This window comes from Uloborus diversus, unplaced genomic scaffold (genome assembly GCF_026930045.1).
Source record: "Uloborus diversus isolate 005 unplaced genomic scaffold, Udiv.v.3.1 scaffold_12, whole genome shotgun sequence".
Taxonomy (NCBI): domain Eukaryota; kingdom Metazoa; phylum Arthropoda; class Arachnida; order Araneae; family Uloboridae; genus Uloborus; species Uloborus diversus.
In genome coordinates, this window is record NW_026557876.1 from 7023673 (window position 1) to 7050105 (window position 26433).

At 36.5% G+C, this 26433-nt stretch overlaps 2 protein-coding genes across 2 annotated transcripts in view; both read right to left on the reverse strand.

Moving 5' to 3' along the window:
• Positions 1 to 7483, reverse strand: part of LOC129232449 (ankyrin repeat and protein kinase domain-containing protein 1-like) — a 57068-nt gene extending 49585 nt beyond the window's left edge. Inside the window, exon 1 of the mRNA XM_054866594.1 lies at positions 7469 to 7483. Within this exon, the coding sequence (XP_054722569.1) occupies positions 7469 to 7483 (15 nt within the window). The remainder of the gene's footprint in view (positions 1 to 7468) is intronic.
• A 9397-nt stretch (positions 7484 to 16880) lies between these two features.
• On the reverse strand, positions 16881 to 17932 carry LOC129232474 (poly [ADP-ribose] polymerase tankyrase-2-like). The gene has a single exon (XM_054866619.1). The coding sequence runs from the start codon at positions 17926 to 17928 to the stop codon at positions 16954 to 16956; it is 975 nt and encodes a 324-aa protein (XP_054722594.1). The 5' UTR covers positions 17929 to 17932; the 3' UTR covers positions 16881 to 16953.
• Positions 17933 to 26433: the final 8501 nt, after the last annotated feature.

Below are 26433 nucleotides of genomic sequence, written 5' to 3' on the forward strand. Positions count from 1 at the left end.
TTGTTTTTGGCATTTCTCGCAATTTCCGCGTATAATGACTTTTATGCTCTAATGGTTTGAATTACTGCCATTTCATACAAAGTAGCATCAGATTGCATTGGTATTTATTTCTTCAGTTTTTAATTGAAATAAGATGTAAGAAAAGGTCGAATTTTTGAGTGTCTTTCGTAAGTTTTGTTTCGGAAAATTATACGGTACTTTTGCCATGTCACGATTCTTCAACTTTGAAGTCTATTGTTGTACTAAACTTCCCGAGTTATAAGGTATTGAAAAGAAATAGTTTGCATCCGTTTAGATATTTTGAAAAAGCTCACTTTTTCAAAAAAATTTAAAAATGATGAATGAGATGAAAGCCTAACATTCGGTATTTAGCTTATAAAGCTACCACCTGAGCTGACGTCTTTTGTGGAAGTAATGTTTACCATGGACATTTATAGGAGGGCACTGCACCTTGCCCTGGTCTGCAATGTGCCCTCCTTGCCCCTTTGAAGTTTTCATAAAACGTCATCACAGTTTTTGTTATTGGCTTTGAAACAAGTTTCTTTTACAATTATATTTGAATATAAATCTGCACTAAATTGCTAACATATTTTCCTAAACTAAACATTAAAATGATTCTTAGTAATTTCTTTATTATAGTAAATAAAAGTAAAGTTTCAAAGAAATTCTGGAAGGAAGTCTTCGGCGGACCTGCGTCCAAGATATCTCATAGCACCTACTGTCTAGAAATTTTGTACAAAATTACTTCGAACTCCGGGGGTGTGCACTTGGGTTTTTGTTTTTTTGTTTTTTAATTCAAAGTAGTTTTTTTTTTAATTTATTTTTTAAGCTCAAAAATCATGTAAATAGCTTATTATTGCCTATTAAAGGGGTGAAAAATTACTTGCACATATTAACACAATATATCGTTGGAAAAGGTAGAATTTTCCGCGTTCCAAGCTATTTGTTTCAATGCTCTAACTCAAATACGGCAGGAGTTATTTGATTTTCTAACTTGAACTGTTTTAGGCTTAGCTAAAATTTACGCATTACTTTCTTTAGTAAATCTATCAGTAAAAAGCGAAGAAACTGTCCCACAGTTTTCTTTTTGACACCACTAGAAAGAGCGGCTTTTTTTACTCCAGATCCAACTCCACGTATGGTCGAAAAACTAAGATTCTATCTCCAAAGGAAAAAAAGTTACTATCCGTTAAAAATAAACTTTGAATAATCTCACATCCATTAAAATTTTTGATGTTTCATTTGGAGTTGGCATAGTTTGTTTTATTCGGAGTTGGCATAGTTATGTCTTTTCAATTCGGATGTTACTTCTTTCTTATTCATAAACTTTAAGGGTTTCAATTTTAACAGAAAATCTTAGGCTCAACTCCATTCAAGCATCGAGGTAAAGAACAAAATATACCACCAACTGCTGGCTATTTTTAATCACACTTTGCTGGAAAAAATTCGAAAGCATTGGCCTAGACAATGTTTAGCTATTTTTTAGTCAAACCTTTGGTTGATTTCTTTTACAGTTAATTTTATGTTCACAAGTTTTATCTGATTTTAAATCACACATTTACCTTTTACTTAATATTTATTATACTTGGAGGAAAAAATAACGTCCTGAAACAAAGTAAAAATGGTTAAATTAAGCTCATAAATTTTTTGGTAGCCTTTTTTAAGGGTTGTTTAATGAAATTGGTTTTTAGACTGTATACTTGGCTGTTTAAGAATTACAGATTTAAATGTTCATTGTCAATTGGCAATTAAACATTAGCAATTAAAAATTTTAAAACATTCAATTATATTAAAAAATCCTCATCAGTAGAAAAATGTTTTATACTTGTTGCTTATCTGTTTTACATTGTTATTTATTATTAATTGTTTGCATTGTTATTTAATATTATGTTTACCATTTTGAACTTTATTCGCAGTACACAGTAATTTCGCAGTTAAGTGATTTATCAATGAGCTAAAACTTAATAAAAGTAATCATCATAAAGTATAAGTAATTTTTGGTACAAACATAATTAGTGTTTAATTTAAAGTGGACCAGTGATGTTGTTTGAGGACCAGTACATGTTCACGCTAACTGGTCCACGGGACCAGTAGGATTTTTTACTGATTTCTAACGCTGCATGATGAGACGTAGTTACACCCATCAAGTGGGCCGTAAACAAGGGAAATTAGAGGTATTCAAAAAAAAATCAGGCTGCTTTCCAGCTTCTAAATGGCAGTTGGGCTTGTTGTCAATTCAACACGGGTATGATAAAGATTAGACAGGAAACGGGGCTATGAACAGGTGCCCATAACAAAGGTTGTATTGATGCATCGGTTTACAGAACAGTTCTAAACCAGTTTAATGATACAAGATATACACCTATGCTTAATGATGAATTGATGCATCGCCCAGACCAGGGCCGCGCCAAGCTTGATCGGCGCCGTCGTGCAAATGTCTTTTGAGCGCCTTTGTGCAGTGGCAAAATATATTTAACTCCTGGGGCCAGGTTTTGTACACAAATGTAGTACGGAAAAAAATACGTTTGGCATTTAATTTGTTAAAAAAAAATACAATCTGTAAATTTTCAATTTTGGAACACAGTTTACGTTTTTACTTCATATCTCGAAGTTATTTCGAGTACGGGCGGATGTAAGGGAGGTCGATTGAAATTGACTTTTGGAATCTGACTTTTTCACTTGGAAACCTTGGATTGAGTTGCCGTTAAAAAAGAGATTGCCAGTTTCAGTTAATCAAAAAGCAGTTTAGCCCAACAATTAAAAAAATCCTTGGAATGTGATCGTATGATTATTAAAGTAATAATTATTGCTTGCTAGTATGCAGCTTAACTATCTAATATTTGATATACAGTCAATTCCCGCTACAACCCGATTCAACTTACGAGAAATGGATTAACACGATTTTTTCACCAGCAAACAATTTTAGACCTAACGCGAATTCCTCGCTCGCAACACAAAAATTTTTCGTGGTGTGAAATTATCGACTTTGTTATTGGCTACTAAAAATATGTTTTTCGTGAATGGACCTTCATCCCTTCAGCATCACCGACAACATAAATTCCCACACCGCACAAGTCTGAACATAGCTTTGTTTGTGTATACAAATAACTACTCCGCATTTACCATATTTTTTTCATTCTAAATGCGAAAATTGATGAAATATAATGATACCTAAGAGCAGTGTTCCATCTAAAGTTTGTGAAGACAGAAAGAAAAAGAACAAGTTTCTGACAATTAAAGAAAAGAGCTAAAGGTTTTAGATGTTCTTGAACAACTAAAAACGCGTCTCACGAAAATTAGGTGTGAGTGAATCTTCCACTTGTACAACTAAAAGTCAAGAAAAGGAAATCCGTAAAAGTTCGCAGAGTATTTTCTGTAAGCAAAATGCAAAAATTATGAAAATGAAAGCTATTCTCGTATTGAGAATTAAAGAAACCAGGAAGAGGGGTGTTGCCATAGATGAAAACGTTACAAAGCGAATTTAGAAATATATTAGAATAACAGTTTGATCATGCAGCATAAATCCATCTACGTCTTTATTTTTTGAAGTTACAAATATAATTACTGGATCTACAGCACAGTATTATAATAGTACATGATTTCATTATTACTACATACTGTACCTACCGTACTCGTTTATTTTATGTCTCTCTTTCCCGTTGTTCACTGATAGTGAGCATCGTAACAGCATTTTTATGTTGATTAAAACAGTTTTTTTAAAAATACAAATAAAAATTCAGTTATTTATGTAAGAAACGGTAATGTATAACTAAGGAATGATTTAAAACAGTTTATAAGGTGCTGTTAACAAGTGTCTAAAACAATTAGGTATGTTTATAAAAAAAATTACACATACTATTTTCCACAACGCGAAATTTCGACTAACGCGAGGAGATTCGGAACGCATCCCTCGCATAACTTGATATTCGACTATACTGACCAGAAAGCAAGATGTCTATTTCTGGACTTCATATTGATCAATATTTAGTTTGTTTCTGAAGAAATGTTTCAAAATATAGAAAATTGTGAAAATATCCACTTTACCGAGATAGGCCCGGTTTGATGAACTCTGCCTTTGATATACTGATGCGTTTTTGGAAAAATAAAATATTTTAAGTATCAAAGTTATATATAACACCGCTCTATATATATATCTCTCTATTTGATGAATAATTATTCAAAGTGTTATGCCTGTCTAAAATTCTATCAAAGTCTAAAATTCTAAAACGCGGGACCATTACAAAAGGCATTGAGTTTAAGATCCAAAACAAACACATAGTCTCTCCAAAGTTTTTTCCTCCCAATTTAATGCACAAATAATTAAGGAGATAAAGGGGGGGGGGGAGAACCAAGTAATTATTGTCAACTTGTTACTTTTCGGAATTAAAACATCAATTTAAATTATTGTCTACAATGTATAAATATGTAATCGTATGCTACCGTATTTTTTTTATGTATGGTAACATGAAACAGTGGAATTACAAAGAATTAAAAATCAGAAAAAGACTATGATTGCACAAATTATAATACAAGATATTCACCGCAAGAACCTCAAGGGCTCTTGCGCCATAAAAATCCAATAAACCAACCAACCAATCACCGCAAGAACCAAAATGGGGATAAGCAAATTTCTTGCTGCTCGTATGCTCAACCTTGTGTTATATAGACATATCGACTTAGCATTCACGGCTCCACATTAAGAAGGAAAATATTAAAGCATGCATTAATTGAAATCACTTGCTTTCAGTGTAAAAGATAGCACTTTTGAATAGCATGTTTAAACACAACAAGTCCATAATTTGTCCTTTTAGATTTTCAGCGAGACCGATTAATTGTTTCAATGAACAGTGTAATTTTACTTCCTCCATTAGACGTAATGAAGAATTCCGTTTTACTTTTTAGAGTTTATTTTCTCTTCATTTGAAGCATTTTTGATCGGTAGAGCTCGGCGCCTTTTTTGACTCTGTTGCCGTCGTGCTTCGCACGACCTTGCACATAGGGACGGCGCGGCCCTACCATCCCCCAACCCTCAGAGAATTCAAACTGAAAGGTACTGCCTAATCTCCCATCTCTTGTGGATTGAAGAGTCACATATTTCTGGTCGGTGGATTAGAGATGACTATACGCGATTAAATGAAATACCAGGGGTAGAAGTGTTCAACTTTTAATACATAGGACATTTTCCACCAAAAATATAGGACAAATATAGGACATGTTTTATGAATAATACTGATATGAAAGATAAACAATACATAGTATATATAATCTAGATTTTCTTGCATAAATTATTATCAATGATTTCAATTAATCAAACTGCATACAGTTAAAAAACCTACATAAAAGTTATAACTTTCACTAAGAATGAGTCTGCAGTTCTTGAATGAATTGTTTCAGAAAAAAAAAGTTTATATATATATATATATATATATATATATATATATATATATATATATATATATATATATATATATATATATATATATATATATATGTGTGTGTGTATTTACATTTAAGGACATTTTCTATGCCTTTACTGCCTGCATTAATCAGACAGTGCAAAATCAATTTTTTTCTCTAAGTCTCACTGTTTTTTTTTTTTTTTTTTTTTTTTTTTTTGAAGGTACATGAACCTTTTCTTTTGCCATTGATATTTATGCTTCCCTACAAGAATTTCCCATTTCTTTATGAATTTTGTATTTAGTACTATGATAAACCACGATAAAACGGAACTCTTTCCTTGGTAATGCATAATGTATGCATAATTTATTGCTTTTCCAATTGCAGTACCTTAATTAACCTTAAAACTCTTACTATAGAGTCAATGCTTTAAGATGATCTTTCTTATGTCAGTATCTTTTGGTTTGCGAGAAAAACATCTTTCAACTGATGCTACATCTTATGAAAGGTGCTAAAGACTTTCACTACTAAAAAACCTAAGTATTTGCATCTAGAAAACTGATCAATTTTTATCATTACGAAGTATTTTTCCAAAATGAATTGATTTACATCCAATCCCAATTCCTCAAAATTTTTAACAAGATGGTGACGTATCAATGCAAGGATAAATTATAAATTTATTTCTTTTTTTAAATTTCTGAAAAGATTTTTTTTTTAATAACCAATTTTGCTAAAAATATAGTGTTTAAATAATGTAAAATTCTGAATTTAGTAAGAACTTCAAATTTTGAAACCAGGCAGGGTTAATTTATCTTTTCTATTTTTTGTTGCATAACTACCTACATTTAAATATTTCAAATAGACCTTTTTTTTTGAGCAATCACGATTGCTTATTGTTCTCACTTGACTGTTTTGATGCCCTTTGATTTTATTCCCCCCCCCCACCCCCACCCTCCGCAGCATCACCGTCGACCGGCTCCTCACGATGCTGCTCCCATAGCGAAAGGTTGCATCCATGTCCTACACACACGCGCATACATACGCAGCTACACGCACACATACACCTACACACACATTCATGCCTGCACACTGACACAAACACATATGCCTACACACACATTCACATACCCCCCCCCCACACACACACACATTCATATACACAACTACCCACACACTTATGCCAGCACACAGACACACATGCCTACACACCCATACACATGCCCCCTACACACAAACACACAACCCCCCCCTCACACACACACACATTCATATACACAACAACCCACACACTTATGCCAGCACACAAACACACATGCCTACACACCCATACACATGCCCCCTACACACGAACACACAACCCCCCACACACAAACACACACGCCTACATACACACACTCGTGATTGCGAAAAACATAATTTGAATTCAAGAGGTCAAAATTCAAATTAATTTTTCTTTCTTTTTTTTTTTTTGACATTAATAGCGGCTGAATTTTCCCACATTTTGTTGTTAGTGAAAATTCATTGGCAATGTGCTTCATCAACAGTTTGGAGAGCTTGCCATAAAATATAGACCATTGAAGCTTTCTCTTAATACAAATTGAAAATTTTGTCAAAAATACTCTACAAAATTTAAAAAGACAGGCGCTGGCAGAAATTCCAAAAAAAAAAATATTTCTTTTTATAAACAAGCATTTTGCTTTTAAGCAGTCTTGAATTGTCAAGTCGTGAAAGAAAGTGCAAATCAAGTGACCAAAAGGCTTTTCAATGGTAATTTTCTACACTTTTTTATAACAAACTAGAAGAATATAGGAAATATAGGACACTTTTGATGCTTTTTTTGAAAATATAGGATATATAGGACTACTTCTACCCCTGAAATACATTTTGTTATAGATTCATTGTCATTTTCCACATTCAGCAACTGCATGGAAAGTTTCATTAAATTGTTTAATACCACATTTCACATACTTTTACAACGTCAGAATCACAACAGCTTTCTAAAATAGTTAATTTCTTAACATAGGTTTTTCGAGTAAAATAAAATTATCACATCAAATGTAGTTCAACTTACAGGGTGCATATCCATCGTTGCTTTCCAATTTTTTTATTTTTCTCCCGATGCAAGCTCGGCAAATGTTCTTCGATTAAAAGTGTTTTGGAACTAAAACCAAAAGAAAGTACATAGATTATACATTCAATACATTTCTCACAGTATTTGTTTGAAAGTTTACAACAGTAGCGATCCGTGAAGCAATTCAGAGAATTTGAACTACAAGAAAACGTAAATAGTTCTTTCTTTTACGCAAATGAAAAAACCATTAACACAATCTTCTATACAATTCTGCAATGCACCGAAAAAATGAAGCACGTAAAGTAAGGTGACAGTCATGTCTATGCAATTCCAATCCCTCAAGGTGAGTTACAACATAAGAGAGGGGACATCAGCAACAGATTTTGCTTTAAATAAATACATGGAACTTTCAGACATACAACACCTTGGAAATTATTCCTTTCTTGGGTTATTTCTTTCTTCAGCTTGGGCTATGCTTTCGCTATTACTGGGAACTCATGAACAAATTAAAGCACGCGGCTAAGTGTAACGCTAAATTTATTTTACATTAGGGTTGGGGGATCGATCCTAAACAAAATAGGCTAGAGATTTCCGCAGCGTACCTCTCCTCTTCGTCAGCATCCATCAGAGACGATCGGTCAGAGCAAAGTTTTGTTCGAATAACTGACCGGTTTGTTCCGGTGATTGTTGTCAAGCATGAAGATCTCACTAAAATGAAAACTACATTTTCGAAAATATTAAGAGCCTTTTTTTAACCCTTATCCAGTGCCCGACTAACTGAAAGGGAGGCCCTAGGCCCACAATTATCTGGAATTCCGCTCAAGACTCGATAGCGGAACCTATTCACCACAGTGGTGCCCACCCCCTAAAAGCAAGGGCGCACCCCCAAAAAGTGAAAATACTCCACAAAACTCCTTCCCCTAAAAATTTCAATGGAGCAGTCTGCGCCATGACCCCCTAGGTGGGAGGAGATACCCCTGTGTTCACGGTTTGGTAACGGTCCCATCAGCTGCGTCGGTCTGTGAGTATTTTGACCAACTACGCAGTGTTAATAGTAGTGCTAAAAAAAACTCGTTTTATTTAACGACTAGAAAGTCAATCGTCAAGGTGTGGCGTGTGAAAATGGCTTCTACTCCTCTACATTTGAACGAAGCCATTGCCTATTTGGTGATATTTTGATAATGAAATTGTAATCCTCACTCCAGTAGAATAACCCTAAACTCTGGTAGGTAGCATTCATTAGAGCCGTGGTGGCTTGATCTGTAAAGCGTCGGACTTGTGACCGGAGGGTTCCGGGGTCGATCCTTGCCGGACGGAAGGTCCACCGTCTTCATTAATGGTGACTGGGGGACGCTAAATATGCTGGTGGTCACAAAGTCCTCCAAGGGAATCGATACCTCTGGGGGTGCTAGACCAGGGATTGCTTGATTTCTGGTCTGGTTCAAAATATCAGAGCTGTCTTCAGGGTCCCATCCGACTGGTTAAGCTACAATTAATGGTAGGTACGGGGTACTCTGGGGTGAAAAGATAGCGTTCATTGTTGATTTTTTTATTTTTGTTTCTTCATTCCCTTGAAATGAGTCTTACTAGTAAAAGAGTTAAGTTACTGGATCGCGTTCAGCCTTATCACAACAACGGTCTAGGAAGATTGGGCGCCGAGCGCCGGGAACATTGGGCCCCAACAGTAAAATTTTTACAAAATATCCTAACTTTCACGGGTCAGCAAATTTTACGTTTTTTCTCCCCTATAAATAATAATAATATAAAAAAATAAATAGCAGTAACTTTAGGATGTATTTACTATTAAAGTGCTGATCGAAAATATCGGATATATACATATATATATCGAAATACTCGGATATATATATCTAAGTATCCGATATTTTTCGAAAATATGATCTTTTCGAACCCTGATAAGGGGCCTCCACTCCTTCGTTGCCCCGGGGTCTCCAAACTTCCAAATCCGGCCCTATCCCTTTTTATTGTTTAGTTCTAGCTGTAACTAACAGGTGAAAGATCTGAAGAAAAAAAGCCCATGCTGCGGTTTGAAGCCGTGTCCAAGGCGAGTGTTTTAGGGGCTATACTTATTGTTGGAAAATATACTTTATACCAAAATGAGCTGTCAATGATAATGTTCATTTCAAAAACATTCTTTTACTGTTGAAAGGCAGCTCATGTTGCAACTAAACCCTAGACTTAGCTTAAGTAGCGAAATGACTGCCATGTTGGAGCTGAGTGCTGCTTTCTTCTTATGTCTGTTCTGATGAAGTAGCATGTTTTGCTTTTTGATTGTGACCTTTCTTGATTGCGGATTAGCAAGCAGGGCCGACGAGAAGCCATGTCAACTTAGTCGGAAAATAGGAGCCCGTCCTTTGAGGGAGACCCGGCGACCAAACTGACAAGAGGCCCACCTTGGCTTTTCGGCGGCCTTGTTAGGAAGGAGTTAATAAGAAGCCTCGATCAGGAAGCAAGGCACTACTTCATCATAGCAGACATTGGGAGAAAGCGGTGTTTAGCCCCAAGATGGCGGACGTGTCGCGCTGCTTGAGCTCTACGATCGAGGGCATTAGCTTAATCTTAAAAGTTTAAACTAAACATTTTTATGTTAATGGTTCTATAAAGTATCTACGATTTAGCAGTGTAAAACTACTAGAGCTGTTAATGTACTTTATTGCACGTATAATTTCGTTTGTAGGCATCTACCAAAATTCTGTATGCTCCAAATTCCGGCCCTGGATCCGTGCCGGCCTCAGATGAGTGAAGAAATGTTTCAGGAATACGATCAATCAGGCACGTTTGTCGATTTTGTAACTGTTAAGCGTAATTCAGACATCGTCCGCAACGATTTTTTTGCCCTTAAAACCAGTTTTTGGTCAACATTGCCACAAAAAGGGAAGATTGGGCGCTGAGCTAAGTAGGTGGCGACTTGGCTAGTTTACTTAGTTATTAGTGTTACTTAGTTACAAGTTACTAGTGTAACTTGGGCTAGGTGGCGGCGCTAACAAAAAGTGGTTAGTACAAATATCAGCGGCAATCGCCAGATAGTTGCCAGGGCCTGATTACTGAATGGGTCGACTAGGCGTGGCTTAGGTTTTTCTCTTATTAGGGGCTCCCAAGTAGTATTTTTTTTTAATTGGCCAAAATTGTACGCTCGAGAAAGTATTTGACCTTGCGCCTCATATCTTAATCGGGCCCTGACGCTCGCCACTAACCCTTACCTCACCAGGACGGTCATTCCAAGCTCGTCAGCTTGCGAGATCGAGATTTTCGCTCACGTGATCGGTTGCGACGTAGAAATGTTGCAAAGTAGTATTCTAATCTACTCGAACCTAGCCGCAAGCTAAGTTCAAGTAGATTAGAATACTACTTTGCGACATTTCTACATCACAACCGATCATGTAAGCGAAAATCTCGATCTCGCAAGCTGACGAGCTTGGAATGACCGCTCTGTTTTCTTTGATGATGTTAAGAAATAGGATGGTGTTCGGTGGCTCTTCCCTGGTAATGTTTCAAAATTGAAGTCCTAAATTATAGGTGATCAAAGGATCACGCTAAGCGAACCGAAGCATCAAAAACTCTCGGAAAATTTGCAAAGTTTAAGTTTCAAAAATGGGTTTTTAGACAATCTTAGATGATGAGAATAGAACAAATACCATGTGCGTGAAAAGTAAAAGGATATAATTTTGCTAACAATACACCTAAGGTGACCGTGTGAGATATGTTTAATTTCAAAGTTCTTTTAATGGTAAAATGTGATTTGACCAAGTCAATTTTTTATCATATGCACTAAAACTGTCCATTAGGGTTAACGAGGAGCGGAATTCATGATACAGACTGGCAAACTGAGTTATTGATTATTATAGAAATAATCATTTTATTGGGTTTTGACCAATTTTTTTTTGGGGGGGGGGAGGGATTGATAGGTTGATATGCCACATTCTAGGGAGGTGTGCCAGCGACTTTGCGGAGATAGGTTCCCCTGGGATAACTACAATTGATGAATTTACTTTTTTGATACTTGATCCCTTAGAACAAAATGTCTGTCACTTCCACTATTTCCCCTGGAGGGATCATCACAGACAGTTCTATTTCTGAAGCTAAGCAGGGAGTTAGCTAAGCAGGGCTCCAATGCACCATTTATGGCAAGGGCGTATATAAAGGAAGGGCTGAGGGTGCCCGGGCTTCCTCCAAAATCTGGAATTTTTTTTTGCTAAAAGTAGTTATTTTTGGTTTTAGTTGCTTACAAAGAATTTCCAAACTTTTAGCGACGAAAAAAAAAAAAAAAAGAATAAATAATTAGGATAGTGATAGTAAAAATTATAAAAAGTTAGATCAGAGATTTCCAAACTGGGTGCCGCAGGAGGAGGTGAGGGGTGCCGCGAAGGGACTATAGGATACTGTGAAAAAATTTTAATTCTTCAAAGGGTGCCGCGCGAATCATTGAAGTTTGGGAACCTTGCGTTAGCTGGGCTGGTACTAGGCAATGGTGTTCAAACGGGGTCAGGGGATCTGCCCACTCCCCCTTCACTAAGGTTACTACAAAAAATAGTCTGAAATTGTGCCTTTAAGATTCCAATTTTGAAAAGCTTCGGAGGAAGATCCCTGAAACCTATCCTTTCGTCTAAACGTCTCCAAAGATGACCTGAAATTGCGTTTTACTTTTCGGAGGACGATTCTTGAATTCTTCCTTTCCAAAGGTGCCTCATTTTAGGGGAAAAGTTAGAATTGCTTTTGAAAAGAACCTTAAAATAAAAATAATTAAAAGTTACTATTTATCAGGTTATTTCGTCCAATACCTCATATTTCTTTCACCCCCCCCCCCCTCGGCCCATTTTTATTTAGTTTTTCTTTTTCCTAGTCGGTCTAAAAATAGGAAAGTCTTCTAAATGCTACACTTTGCAAGACCCCTCCATCCAGTAAAACCATTAAAGAGCTTCTCAAACCTCGTTTTCAGGGCTTCAGTGTCAAAAAAATTTTCAGGGTACAACAATAAATGCTTTGCCTTCTGAAAGCATCGAAAGTAGTTTAAGATTGCTTTTATGGAGCTTCAATTTCGAAAAATGGCCGAACCCCTATAACGTTACCAAATATTGTTCAGAGTCGCGGTTTTAAGACTTCATTTACGAAAAGATTTCAAACGGAGGGTCCGACTGCTCCCGCCGTATGATATCTGAAAGCGGAAAAAACTAGTTTCGAAAAATCTAAGGTGGAGAGCGTTTAAATTCCTCCATCCAGTATCACTGAATATCTCTTTAAAACTTCGTTTTTTAAAACTTAAATTTCAAAATAGTTTTTGGGGAGATTTCCAAATCGCCCTGCCCGTAACATCAATGAAGTTATTCCGAAACTGCGGTTTTAGAACTTCAATTTCGAGAAGTTGAGCGGAGGGGTGGTGGATTTCGCTCTATTTAAAATTAAAAAAAAAATCAATCGAGGGCAACTTCAAAAAGCTCCATTCCTTTCATTAAACTAACATCAAAAAATATAGCCTATAAGGGTGTTTTAAAGATTTTCCATTTCTAAAAATTTCCGCTGAAGGCCGCAACCCCCCCCCCCCCACACCCCGACTTTTTCCTTCCAGGTACCATTACCAAAAAACCGTCTAAAATGCGTACTTAGGACTATAATTCCAAAAAAAATTTCGGGGGAGAACCCCAGGACCTCCCTTCACCCCCTCCCACCGAAAGCGCGAATTTTTTAAGAGTGCCCTCCAAACACTATTTTTTGGTTGCGCCAATAGGTGACAGTATGAAGTCCTTGCTCACCTCGAAGAAAAGGAGATCAGGGCATTGTTGATCCCCCCCCCCGTCAAAAAAATTGAAATTACAAAAAAAAAGTGGGGGGGGGGCTAATCTTGGTTATATGGGCCCCCTCCAAAATAAAAACACATATACGCCACTGATTTATGGGAACCGAGCCTGCCCTACAATGCAGTGACTACTGCAAAGAACCTTCTTATGGATGAATTATATGGACAGTGGCTTCAGTCCGACTCTCAAAGACAGGTCAAGACTCTGAACCAGCAGCCTCTATGACTTCGATCCAAGGAGCTGTTTAATTTGAGTAGGAATGAGATCAAGAAGTCTGTTGGGTAACTAACTGGACACTGCTCTCTTAATAGGCATCTTAATCTGATGGGCATTACCGACAATCCTTTGTGTAGAGGATGTCATACGGCTGATGAAAACTCAATTCATGTGCTATATATGTGAACGTGACTTCCACTATGCGCAGAGATTTGAGCATTTGGGATACAGTGAAACCTGTGTAAGTTGACCACTTGCAGTGCCCTACTTTAGTGGTAAACTTAAACAGGTGGTCAACTTACAGAGGTTGAATTGCATGATATAGATCTAATTATGTGCCTGAAAATAGCGGTCAACTTAGCCAGGTGGTCAACTTTACAGGTTTTACTGTACCACTATGTAGATCCCTGGGAACTGCCTAGAATTTCGGTTAGGCAACTGCTGAAATTTATTTCTTTTACTGGGCTACTTTAGTAGTCTAAGCGGGGATATTACAATAGACCTGAGGTCTCAGTGCTCGCTCTCGTTCCAAGCGCCCCCCTTTTCACTTCATACTTCATACAATGACTGTGTGATGTCACTTGTTGTCACTCTCTCTCTTCTCCTTTTCCCAATTTCGTAAACTGATCTCCTCCTCAAGGCACGGCATCACTTGTGGATGACCCTTTTTACTATATCATAACTGCGATTCACTAAACAATTGTTTTTTTAACACAATCATTTAATGTAGTACATCTACTTATGCAGTTTTAAATATTTAAATAATAATTGGACAACCTGACTTTTGCTGCTGAGAGTGTGGTGGAGGAAAAATAATAATCATAAAATTTGAAAAAATAGCCACGCAACATTTTAGCATGTTTTACTTCACTTATGAAATGTTTTAGTCTTCTAATAAAATTTTCACCTTCAACTTTTATGACTTAACAAAGATCAATTTGTAAATCACATCTTTATGAGAAAAATAAATGCAAGAAATTACTACATTAAAATCGCCCTTGTGACAAAGTTAGTTGCCGATCCAAAGTATTATGATTTACTGTCATAGAGGAAGATTATGTAGTCATGAACTAAAAAAGAAGGAGTTTTGAAGGAGTTAAAACCAAAATGAAGGAGTTTGAAGGGCCCTTCAAAAAAATTTCCTAAATGAAGGAGTATTGGAGGAGTTTTGAAGGAGCGTACAAACCCTGATATACGCATTCTGACACCAAGCAGCTTAAAACATTTTCTTTTTACTTAATATTTTCAACAAAACGGTTCAAACACGTGATGGTTTATTGAAATTTTTTAACTTTTCAATTTACAAATTTTGAATAGAACAACGTCTGTTGGGTCCTCTAGTGAAAAATAAATCGTAATCCACTTTCCTCTGTCCAGTGGCGTAGCTAGACCCGACTTTCGGGGGGGGGGGGTTACTTCTTATATATATATATATATATATATATATATATATATATATATATATATATATATATATATATATATATATATATATATATATATATATATATATATACATATATATATATATATATATATATATATATATATATATAATATATATACATATATATATATATATGTATAATCGCTTGGAATTTTTCCCTTTTCTTCTTTTTTTTTTCTTTCTCTTCTCTCTTCTTTTTCTCTTTTTTTTGAGACTAACTTTTCGGGGGGGGTTTTGTCCCCAAACCCCCCCCCCCTTAGCTACGCCCCTGCCTCTGTCTATTTCTCGTGATTTTAATTGCATCGGAATTGTTATCTCAATGATTTAAAAATTTTAACTGTTGCCATCTTGTGTTTGTTAACAAAAAAATGTCTGTAATTATTTAAAGCAAGGCTTTTAAAATAACTTTCAATTTTCATTCTTTGCTTTGCTTTTGAGATAAATAGAGAATTGGGATGATCGTCAAGTTTTGGCGTGTGTAATTTTGTTTTTGTTGGGAATATTGCTTCCTCGTCAAGCATGGGGAGGGATCAGAATTATAAGAAAGATATAGAAGTTTCGTGATGGCCACAACCTACTAGTTTGAGATACTTGTGGGTTTTTCTGTAGAAATGAATCAAGTTTTCGGTAATCACAATTCACTCTTATTTTACATGTATTTTTTTATGAATATGCTTTCTCGAATTTTTTTCGATTTAGTTGCCGAAAAAAATGCATAAATAATTATAACAACAATCTTCGCAATTTTATGATCTCTCTCCTTTTCCTCACAAAAAATTGCATCTTTGAACTTGAATATCATACATTTCCAGCGGAAAGGGCTGAATCCCATGCCTTTGTCTATTGCCACCAAAGATGGCGTACAATTGCATTTTTAGGACTTGATGGAACCACCCCCTCTATCGAAGATTGTCCGATGTTGCGTTTATGGAACTCCAATAACGAAAAGTGACTGAGGGAGTTCCAAAACAGATTCCTTCCCATGAAGCTCCTGAGGACGATTTACCTTAATCTCTTCCCCTCCCCCCTTCTTTAATGCAAAGTAAAGAAAACTATATACAAAAGTTTTACACGTGTGACATCTTCTATAAAAATTTACTAAATAATTTCTGCATTAATTTATGATAATTTTCTTTTTGCCTTCCAATTTAACTTAGGAAGGAAATAACTTCACAACTTTTTTGCATTACATGTGGTTAAAAAAAGTGGTTCCAGAATTTTCTAAAGTAAAAACTAATTAAAAGTCTTTGGCAATTTGTGACTATCATAGTGAAGAATTTGCTGCGATGGCATTTCTAACCCCCCCCCCTAACAAAAAAGTAAGGAAAATATGGCTTCTGAATTCCTCACCAACCATGTGTTTTTTGTCTGTTTGTGTGATGCTGACATTACAGGTCAGTTAAAAAATTTCTTTTACATGCGAATATAATAAAACAGCTTATTTGATTGATTAAAATAGTTTTTATTATGTAGTATTACACATATCCATCGTTACACATAACGAGTTTTTCAAATGATACACAAACATATTCAAAAGGTTTCTAAATCATTGAAGAATGATTTCTTATTTTGATGAAAGATTAATAAAAACACATATCCAGCAGAAAAGGTTCAGCAAAGTATCATCATGTTCTTAGTCTGCACTTTCGGTATTCATGAACAAAGGATTCACATCTTTCGAAGGCATTGTTCCCCTTCAAATAGAAAATGATCCTCCGAGAAGGATGTTGCTGAATTCCATAGGGGAATGAAGTTTCACCATTCAATGGTTGAAATACTTATTGCACCAAAAATAAAGTTTAAAATCAGCAGAATTTGAGAAAAAAAAAACTATAATCTATACGTGTTGTCCTTGGCGAAAATTTTCAAGCGAATTGCAATAAATTTTCATATCAAGAAGCGATAACTCGCGGGAATGAATCAAATTGAAACTGGAAAATCCACGGCAGCACAGAATGACTATCAACAAGGCTTAGTTTCAGTCAACCCTTTTCTCCTTACTGCGAGGCACTTCAAAGGACACTTCGAGACTCATGCTGGATGGCACGGATGAAGTTTCGCATGTCAGCGCTAGTCAGGCACAGGAAGATGATGTCGATGCACGTCAACGGCAAAGGAGACAACTTCCGGGAGAGGAGGCAGAAGCACTCGAGACACCGATCGGCGAGATTCCTCCTCTCCTCGACTTGCTTCAGTTTCGAAGCGAGGAGGTGGCCGTAGACGGGAAAATCCGGCACTGGGCCATCACCGACCAAAAGCCGTCGGATCACTTCATTGGAAAGACACGGGGCGATCCTGCATGTGGGTCGCCTGGCAACGTGGTAGAAGGACAGCCTGGATCCTTCCACCCGGGAATCCTTCATCCTTCGGATCTCGGCCTCTCGCACCGAGAGCAATAGGATGCAGCGCTCCATCTGATCCGGTGGAAGCTTCATCTCGTTCCAATCTATCGCGATGCCTCTGCAGGCGTAAGCTGCGAGGATCACTCCCCTGACGTCATAGTGACTTTCCCTCAGAGCGATGTGCAAGGGATACTTCCCATCGTCAGCTTTCACGTGCGGACACACACCCCTCGACAACAACTCTCTCGCTATCTGCACAGAACCCCTCAGTGCAGCGTAATGCAGAGGGGTGCGCCCCTCTTCATCCGGGCTGTCGAGTGCAGAATCGGCCTCCAACAGCGATCTCGCTGCACATTCATGTCTCAAGGCCAGGGCAGTGTGCAGGGGCGTCATTCCACGAACATCCTTCAGACGTGTGTCTGCACCACAAGCGAGCAACTTCTGGATGATTCCGACGAGTCCCCTCACCGCAGCGTAATGCAGAGGGGTGAATCCGAGCGCATCCTGGATGTTGTTCTCGCCGTCTACATCCGCTAGGAGCTCTGCTGCTGCCTCATTCCAGCACCACAGAGCCAAGTGGAGGGGTGTCCTTCCCTCTTTATCTGTGGCCCGGGTGTCGCATCCAGCATCCAGTAGATCTCTCATCCTCTCCAAGTCACCATCCTCTACTGCTCCATGCAACGCAAAGGAAACGGGTGCGACCCGATGTCTCCTAGAAGAGAGAGTAGCATAGACTAATAATAAGAATAGACCGAGCTATGGCAACCCTTTTGCTGCTCATAAACCAAACCATGTGACTGGTGGATATCCTAGCAACAGCGGGCGTCGATCGCAGCAGACGATCCACGCCCGCGAGAAATAAAATAAATAGAATTGATGGATCACGGAAGAATGATCTTTTATGGAGTCCGATTTGTAAATTTGTTATTCTAAGTTGTAAATATTTTGTCAATATAGTGAGTTTTTCGTTTAGATAGTATTGTGCATTTTCTTTAGCCAATTTCAATAACTCTCTAAGCAATTAAAGATGCAAGCGCACAAAACAAATCGGCAAACGGTAAGATTTTTACCTACAATTTTAATTTAAGATACCCGATTAGTGCATTTTTGCGTTGATGCAAAACGTTTACGCCATTACGTTCACGCCAACGCTGACGTAGCAGTTCCAAATGAAATAAAAGTTTCTGAAAACTGTGATCAAAAACTAATGCCAAAATTATGCATAACTAAAAGAAAAACAGTTCAATCTCTGCACCTGGAAAAAAATTATAATGAAAACACATTACATCTTAAAATACATGTCGAGTGCCAAACTATAGATAATCCTGCCATCTAGCAACCATGCTACCAAAGTTTTCGCCAAGCCTCCCACTAGTCACATGATGTATCCATGAACCAATTTTTTCATCAGCAAGTCTGGGAAAGCTCGGTCTACTCTTATTATTAGTCTATGGAGAGTAGTTCCCTTTAACACACATTCGACTCAAACTCGACACCGTTTAGCTTCTTTTTAAAAATTCACATTCTGAAAACACTGACGAGGAATGCCGCCCGCCTTGTCTGGTGGTCAGAGTAGTCTGACTACGATAGGGAGTTCTCGGGCATGAATGTAACTTCTCTCTCCTGTCTTAGTCCTTTCTTTGTGTGAATGTGTTGTTGTGCTGTGAATGGTTGCCTACCCTATACTGCCGTGTGCAGGTAAACGGCAGTATCTGCAGAGAAGAGTTTTCGAGATATTTGAAGAAACGCGTTTGGGATTCAATACTAACAATAGGGGAAAGTTGTAATTAGACGTCTTTTTTGCGCCTTTTTTTCAGCGGAAACCAAATAAGCGAGCTTGTACTATAAAGATAACGTACAATAGATGACAAAAATTCCAAAAAATGAAAAATGAAAAATTTGCAGTTACTGCCCTTTACCTGCACACGGCAGTATAAACGAGCACTTGTGGCATGTGGGTACTGTGGAAGTCCAGACTTCACACCAAACTACGATACAAGTGAAACAGCGCACCCCAAATTGCCAGCTTTAGCTGCCACATGACAAAAAACAACCGACGAGAAACGAAAACGATCGGGATGACGTTCGGAATGGACGTCTTGCACGATTTTCAAACTCATTTTCAAATGAAAGAGCCTGAAAAACTACGAGTACATCGAAAATGACCAATTAAACTGCAATTAATAAGCATTAGTTATAATCAAAACACCCTTTAAAGTGCTATGACGTCACGGACGGAGGGAGACAGTGAAGCTTGTCGTCAAGGGGAGTGACTTCCGCCGACATACCGGTTTCCAAGAGTACTTTAGCCGCAACATTATTCAAGTTTTTAAGGAAAGCTTTTTTTTAAAAGGATCGCAAAACCAGCATAAATGAAAGAAAACGAGGTGTGAAAAATATTTGCTGTTTTCAGAAAGCAATATTGTTTAAAAAAAAATTAAAACCTGGTAAAAAATGAAACAATTTTTCAAATAGGCATATCTTTCAATTTTTCGACTGCGTATTGTTTATTTGTATGGTATTTTGAAAACATGTTTTCGCAAGAACTAAGAGTTATTATTGCTTCTAAGATTATCAGAGAAAGCGAGTGCGTTATAAGCGTGTGGAGGATTTCATTCCTTTTTAATTTATATAAGCCCAGGTAGCATCAACTCATCGGATTTTGCTCGGCCGATCATCGACTCCTCCTAAACTCATCGCGTAATGCACGCTGATATCGTTGTAATCAGAATCCGAGAACGGTTTTCGATGAGCTGTTTTTTATCGGAAAAGTATATCCTTACGATCAAATTTTCCGATGAAAATTTGCCGAGCTGCATTTCATCGGAAAAAGAGATCGTAACGATAAAATTTTCCGATGAAAATTTGCCGAGCTACATTTCATCGGAAAAAGAGATCGTAACGATCAAATTTTCCGATGAAAATTTGCCGAGCTGCATTTCATCGGAAAAAGAGATTGCAACAATCAAATTTTCATTGCCGAGCTGCATTTCATCGGAAAAAGAGATCGTAACGATCAAATTTTACGATGAAAATTTTCCCAGCGAAATTTCATCAAAAAACGAAATCGTAACGATCAAATTTTCCGATAAAAATTTGTTGAGCTACATTTCATCGGAAAAAGAGATCTTAACGATCAAATTTTCCGATGAAAATTTGCCAAGCTACATTTCATCGGAAAAAGAGATCGTAACGATCAAATTTTCCGATGAAAATTTGTTGAGCTACATTTCATCGGAAAAAGAGATCTTAACGATCAAATTTTCCGATGAAAATTTGCCAAGCTACATTTCATCGAAAAAAGAGATCGTAACGATCAAATTTTCTGATGAAAATTTGCCGAGTTACATTTCATCTTAAAAAAAGTAGGTCGTTTAAATTTTCCAATAAAAATTTTCCCAATCTAAAATTTTTGGAAATCTCCCAACTGTTAAAATAGGATAAGTTTTATTATTCGAATATCCGACTGTTGATCAAACGTAAGGCTATACGGATCAAAATTCAGGGTTGAGAATCGGAGGAGAAATGACTGAGACTTTGACTCCGAATCCGACTCCTGGATTTTGGAAGGGTTTACTCCTATTTGCAGCAAAATCAATTCAATTTTAACTCCACGATTCCAACCCCGATTACCTCACTGGAATTGTGAACAAAATGAGACTTCGACTCTTGAATGTTTTCTCTCTATCTCCAAAACAATTCCACTCCGTTCAATTTGACTCCCAAAATTACTGACTCCGACTCGGTTTGCGGGCAAAATGATCGACTCCGACTCTTCACTAGCTGGCGTCACAAGTATATTCACTGAATAAAATTCTCACTTTCCGTTCAGAAATCTGTCATGGCCTTGCCACCCGATAGATGGCGTCACAAATGATTTTCCATTTAATACATTATTTTCCTCCTTGGACAGCGCATTACTTGTCTAATGGTTGGCACATGAATCTCGTATTCCAGAGGTCTAGGGTTCGATTACCGGCTAAAGCGACTTAGATTGAACTCATGAATCACGTTCATCAAAAGTTTTTAAATTAGAAATTAAATAAACAAGTTATTAAAAAAATTAAAATATATTAAATAATCGTCACAAATGACGTCATCCGAAAATACCCCATCCTGAAAGTTTTCAAGATGGCGGAAGGGTCACGTGATCATCCAAGATGGCGGACTCCCCTTCCCACTGTTATTTTTTTTCCCTCCTGCTTCTTTCTATATCGCAGTTGTTACTACTTCTCATCGTATTTTCATCCTAAATTCATCGCCTTGAACAGCACTGCTCATATATTGCTCCAAATCTCATGGTATTTTCATCCAAAGTTCATCGCCTCGGAACAGCACTGCTCGTATATTGCTCCAAATCTCATCGTATTTTCATCCAAAGTTCATCGCCTCGGAACAGCACTGCTCGTATATTGCTCCAAATCTCATCGTATTTTCATCCAAAGTTCATCGCCTCGAACAGCACTGCTCGTATATTGCTCCAAATCTCATCGTATTTTCATCCTAAATTCATTGCCTCGGAACAGCACTGCTCGTATATTGCTCCAAATCTCATCGTATTTTCATCCAAAGTTCATCGCCTCGGAACAGCACTGCTCGTATATTGCTCCAAATCTCATCGTATTTTCATCCAAAGTTCATCGCCTCGAACAGCACTGCTCGTATATTGCTCCAAATCTCATCGTATTTTCATCCTAAATTCATTGCCTCGGAACAGCACTGCTCGTATATTGCTCCAAATCTCATCGGTATAGGGAGCAAAATTCATCGGATTCCGATGATGGGATTCTACTATTGCCGATGAGATATATTGGAGCAATTTCCGATGAAAACTCATCGGAATCAGATCATCGACCGATCAAAGTTTGATCCTATTTCGATGAATGGCGGATGATCGGCCGATGAGTTGATGCTACTCGGGAGGCGTTCTTTTGATGAGCGATTGAATTATTTAAGAGTCATCACAAGATATCAAGTTTTTGAGTCGCGTCGGAAGAGAAGTTTCATCACGAGGTATCAAGCGAGAATCAACTACAAACGCCCCAAAAAATTGTAGCGCGGGAATGCCACAAATTTATCTATAGAATGCAACATCCAGCTCTGTTTTCGATCACGTGACTTACCGTCACAGTGTGGAAGCTCTAAGTTTTTTTTAACACGAAAATTTTAGGTTATACGCAAATTTTAATGTTGATTTTTGAATTTTATTAAGATGGAATACGTTTAGAAAACACATTTTGAAGGATCGTATTTTCCAGCAAATAATCCATGGTTTATCTGTTAAAAAAGTGTAATTTTAATGAGATGCAGATTATCTGCTTCCGTAGATTATCCGTGTTTATTCACTCAACACTAACGTATCGAACCTCAATGTTTACAACAGGATTCACCAACAGAGACCGGTACACTGTCTGTAGGTTGTCTATTTTACATAGCTCTAATGTTCCCCTTACACTAGGGGTTCTCAAACTGGGTGCCACAGCACCCTGGTGTGCCATGGTAAGAGGCAAGGAGTGTCGCGAAGTGTCCATGTTATCAATTGTATGTTGGGTTTGCCAAATAAGGTCATATAGACCAATAAGGCAAACCACCTGTTTTTTTGATTTAGTATATTAAAGATTCATTAGATCGTGACTTTATCATCATCAAAAAGCCTAATTGATGGTAAAGCGTTATGCTGAGCAGTTTATAATAACCAGGCCAAACTTATTACAGAAGACTGACGCATAAAGTTGTTATTTTTTTTAAAAGGTCTTATTTTTCTGTAAGTTTTGCTTCAACATGGTTCAGTGCAGGTTACTAGTATAAAAACGTTGCATAATGTTCTCTTAGCCTAATTTGGGTAGCTGGTAAATTTCCAAAGATAAGTGTCGAATTCTTTCCCTGTGATTTGATACCCTAGAAAAGTGGATTATTGGTCGAAGGTCATGGTTAGCTTTCTTAGCACTCCGGTGTCCATATAACACCACAGCATCGGCTGGGAGATATGATCATATGCTGCAGATATATGCAGAGTTGTGAGCATAAGTAACAAAAAAAAAAAAAAAAATTTTGCCGCAAATATAACGATTGATCTTACTCCTTTATATGGAATTTTTAAAAATGTTTTGAAGTTATCAAATGTGGTTTACCATACTTAAAGACTATTTCAATTCGTTTTAGTTTGATAGTACTTTTCAGCATTTTTGTCTTCAACTTTGTGTCAAGTAATCTTCACCCCGAGTTTTCCATATTATGGCTCATCCCTTTTCGTTGCTAAAACTGCTGAAAAACAAAATTGAAACTTAAATTTCTACTTGGTGTTATTTTTTTCTTAGTTTCTATAAATCACGGTTAGTGATTTTTTTTTTTTTTTGCTTTTTTTAAAAAACCAAAAAAGTTGGATTTTTTAAATCAAATCAAATTTTTTTTTTAATTTGTTAAAATTTTCAAAAAAATTGTAGCTATTAATTACTTTACATTTAAAAAGTTTTAATATTTCATTAAGCTTACTTTTAAAAAACTAAGATAAGTTCTCTTAACTATTCAATGCATTTATAAATACGTTACAATTAAGGATTGTAATACTGGACCAAAACTTCAATACCCGTATTCGGCATTTTTAAAACGTAATATCGGTATACGGAAATTTCAAATACCGGCATTAATACCAGTATTTTAAATTTCTGAAAAATTGTTTGAGAACATATCGTTTCGTTGCTACATTTCATAATTCTGCACAAAAATTGTACTATTTACGAAAACTTATAGCGAACAAATATAAAATGAAGGAACAAATGTCATTAAAAAAAATCAATAATAGTAAAAAACATAATGCATCTAGATAATTGTCTCTAAAACTAGAACTCACTTTAGTGCTCAACTCTCTTACAGTTGAAAATACTCTTTCTGAATTCGTGCTGATCAGTGGTACTGTTCGCAATGCGCAAAACACTTCCTCTAATTGTCTAAAAGTCCTTCATTTTCAAATAATTCGGTCTCTTGCGTGTTATTTTTGAATGAATTCTTTTATGCGTATGTGAGTGTGTTGTGTGTTTCTTTTGTATTGTGTGTATTATTGATATTATTTTTTTAATTTACGGCTAGTTGTAATTTCTTTCCGAGAGATGTTACTTTTTTAACATCAACATCATTGTCTCTTGAGCAGGAGAGGTTTGTGTTTGCTTTTCATTGCCCTTTTGCTCTTTGGTTTGGTATTTACGATAAACTTGACTAAATATCATCTTGCTAGTTTCTCTTATTTGTTTTCGCATTCTTTTCAAAATTCTTCAATTATAATAATCTAAATATCTGAAAATATGCTTCAATTGATTGTGCTTTACCCCTATGTAAATTTTCAAGGCACTATACGATTTCTAAATATTATCTTGCCAAGAATAAAGCCTAATAGAGAAACAAGACAACAATCTAATACTGGTGACAACAAATTACCATTTGTTATACTAACAAGAAAAAGGTTTTGTCAAAATTTAGTACAGTTGAAACAAATAATTAAAAAAGAAATCATAAAGTATTGCTGCAATTGATGGTTGGAATGAATTGTCCAGGGTTTGTACTCAATTTCAGAAATAAAATGAAGGAGTTTGGAGGAGTTTTGAAGGAGTACTAATGGGCCTGTCATTAAATGATGTCACACCTTTTTTCAACATATTCGACATCCTTCCATCTTTGTCACACTTCACCCCAACTTTTCCTCTTGCCAAGTTATATTTTTTTATAAACATATTGTTACAATAACTGTGATGTCACCCTCTCTCTTCCCCTTATCACAATCTCATGAACCCGTCTCCCCCCATCCCTTGTGGATGACCTTTTTTACAATATCATATCTGCGATTTACTAAACAATTGTTTTTTTTTAACACACTCGCTTAGTATAGTACATCAACGTATGTATTTATAAATATTTAAATAATTAGACAACCTGACTTTTGCTGTCATAAAACTTGAAAAAATAGCCAAGCACCATTTAAGAATGTTTTACTTCACTTGTGAAACGTCTTAGTTAACTAATAATATTTTCACCTTCAACTTTTATGACTTCTATATCAATTTGGAAATCACATCTTTATGAAACTAAAGAAAATATATATATATACGAAATTACATTGAAATTGCCCTTATACAATCCCCCTTGCGATGAAGTTGAGCTGTTGATTGAAACATTTTAGTTATTGTCATAGAAGAAGATTATGTAGTCTTGAGCAAAAAAAGAAGGAGTTTTGAAGGAGTTAACACCAAAATGTAGGAGTTTGAAGGGCCCTTCAAAAAAATTACTTAAATAAAGGAGTATTGGAGGAGTTTTGAAGGAGCATACGAACCCTGAATTTCAGGAAGGAGTTTTAAAGGAGTAGAATGAGATTTTAAAGGAATACTTTTGGGCTATCCCTAAATGTTCTCACACTTTGTTTTCCACAGATTTGACCCCCTTCCCCCTTTGTCACACTTTGCCTTACTCCTTCCCTTGTCACATGTCATATTTTTCATAAACATATTGTTATAATAACTGTATGATGTCACTTTATTGCACACTCTCTCTTCCCCTTGTAACAATTTCATGAACCCTCTCCCCCTCAAGGCATGACATCACTTGTGGATGACCCTTTTTGCAATATCATAACTTCAACTTAATAAACAATTGTTTTTTAACACAACCACATAATATAGCATATCTTCTTGTGTGTTTTTAAATAATAATTAGACAAACTGACTTTTGCTGCTGAGAGTGTAAAGCAACAATCATTAAACTTGAAAATACAGCCAAGCACCATTTAAGCTTGTTTTACTTCACTTATGAAATGTCTTAGTCGTCTAATAATACAGCAGAAGACCATTATGACGCCGACCTATATAATGCAATTCTCTATAAACTGCACAACTTTTTAGAAGTAAACAATAGGTTTTGGAAGCTTAAAAAATCCCTCTGTTTTGCTTTGCAAACATAAAAATTGTTAGGCAAATTAAATTTTGAAAGTTTTTAACGTTTCCATCTTAATTCAAAGCTTTTAAATTGAAAATTTGTACTCATAGTAAACAGAAAATACCAGACGGCTCTTGAAAATGCAGCTGTTATGCGAACCATGAAGCTAGCAGAAGTGCAGGATAATGCACTTTCTTTTGATTGTGAAAAATATTTATTTGTAAATAACTA

Bases quoted from the DNA above. Each gene is read 5' to 3' on its own strand.
- LOC129232474 (XM_054866619.1), bottom strand. From the start codon at position 17,928: ATGAGAGATCTACTGGATGCTGGATGCGACACCCGGGCCACAGATAAA.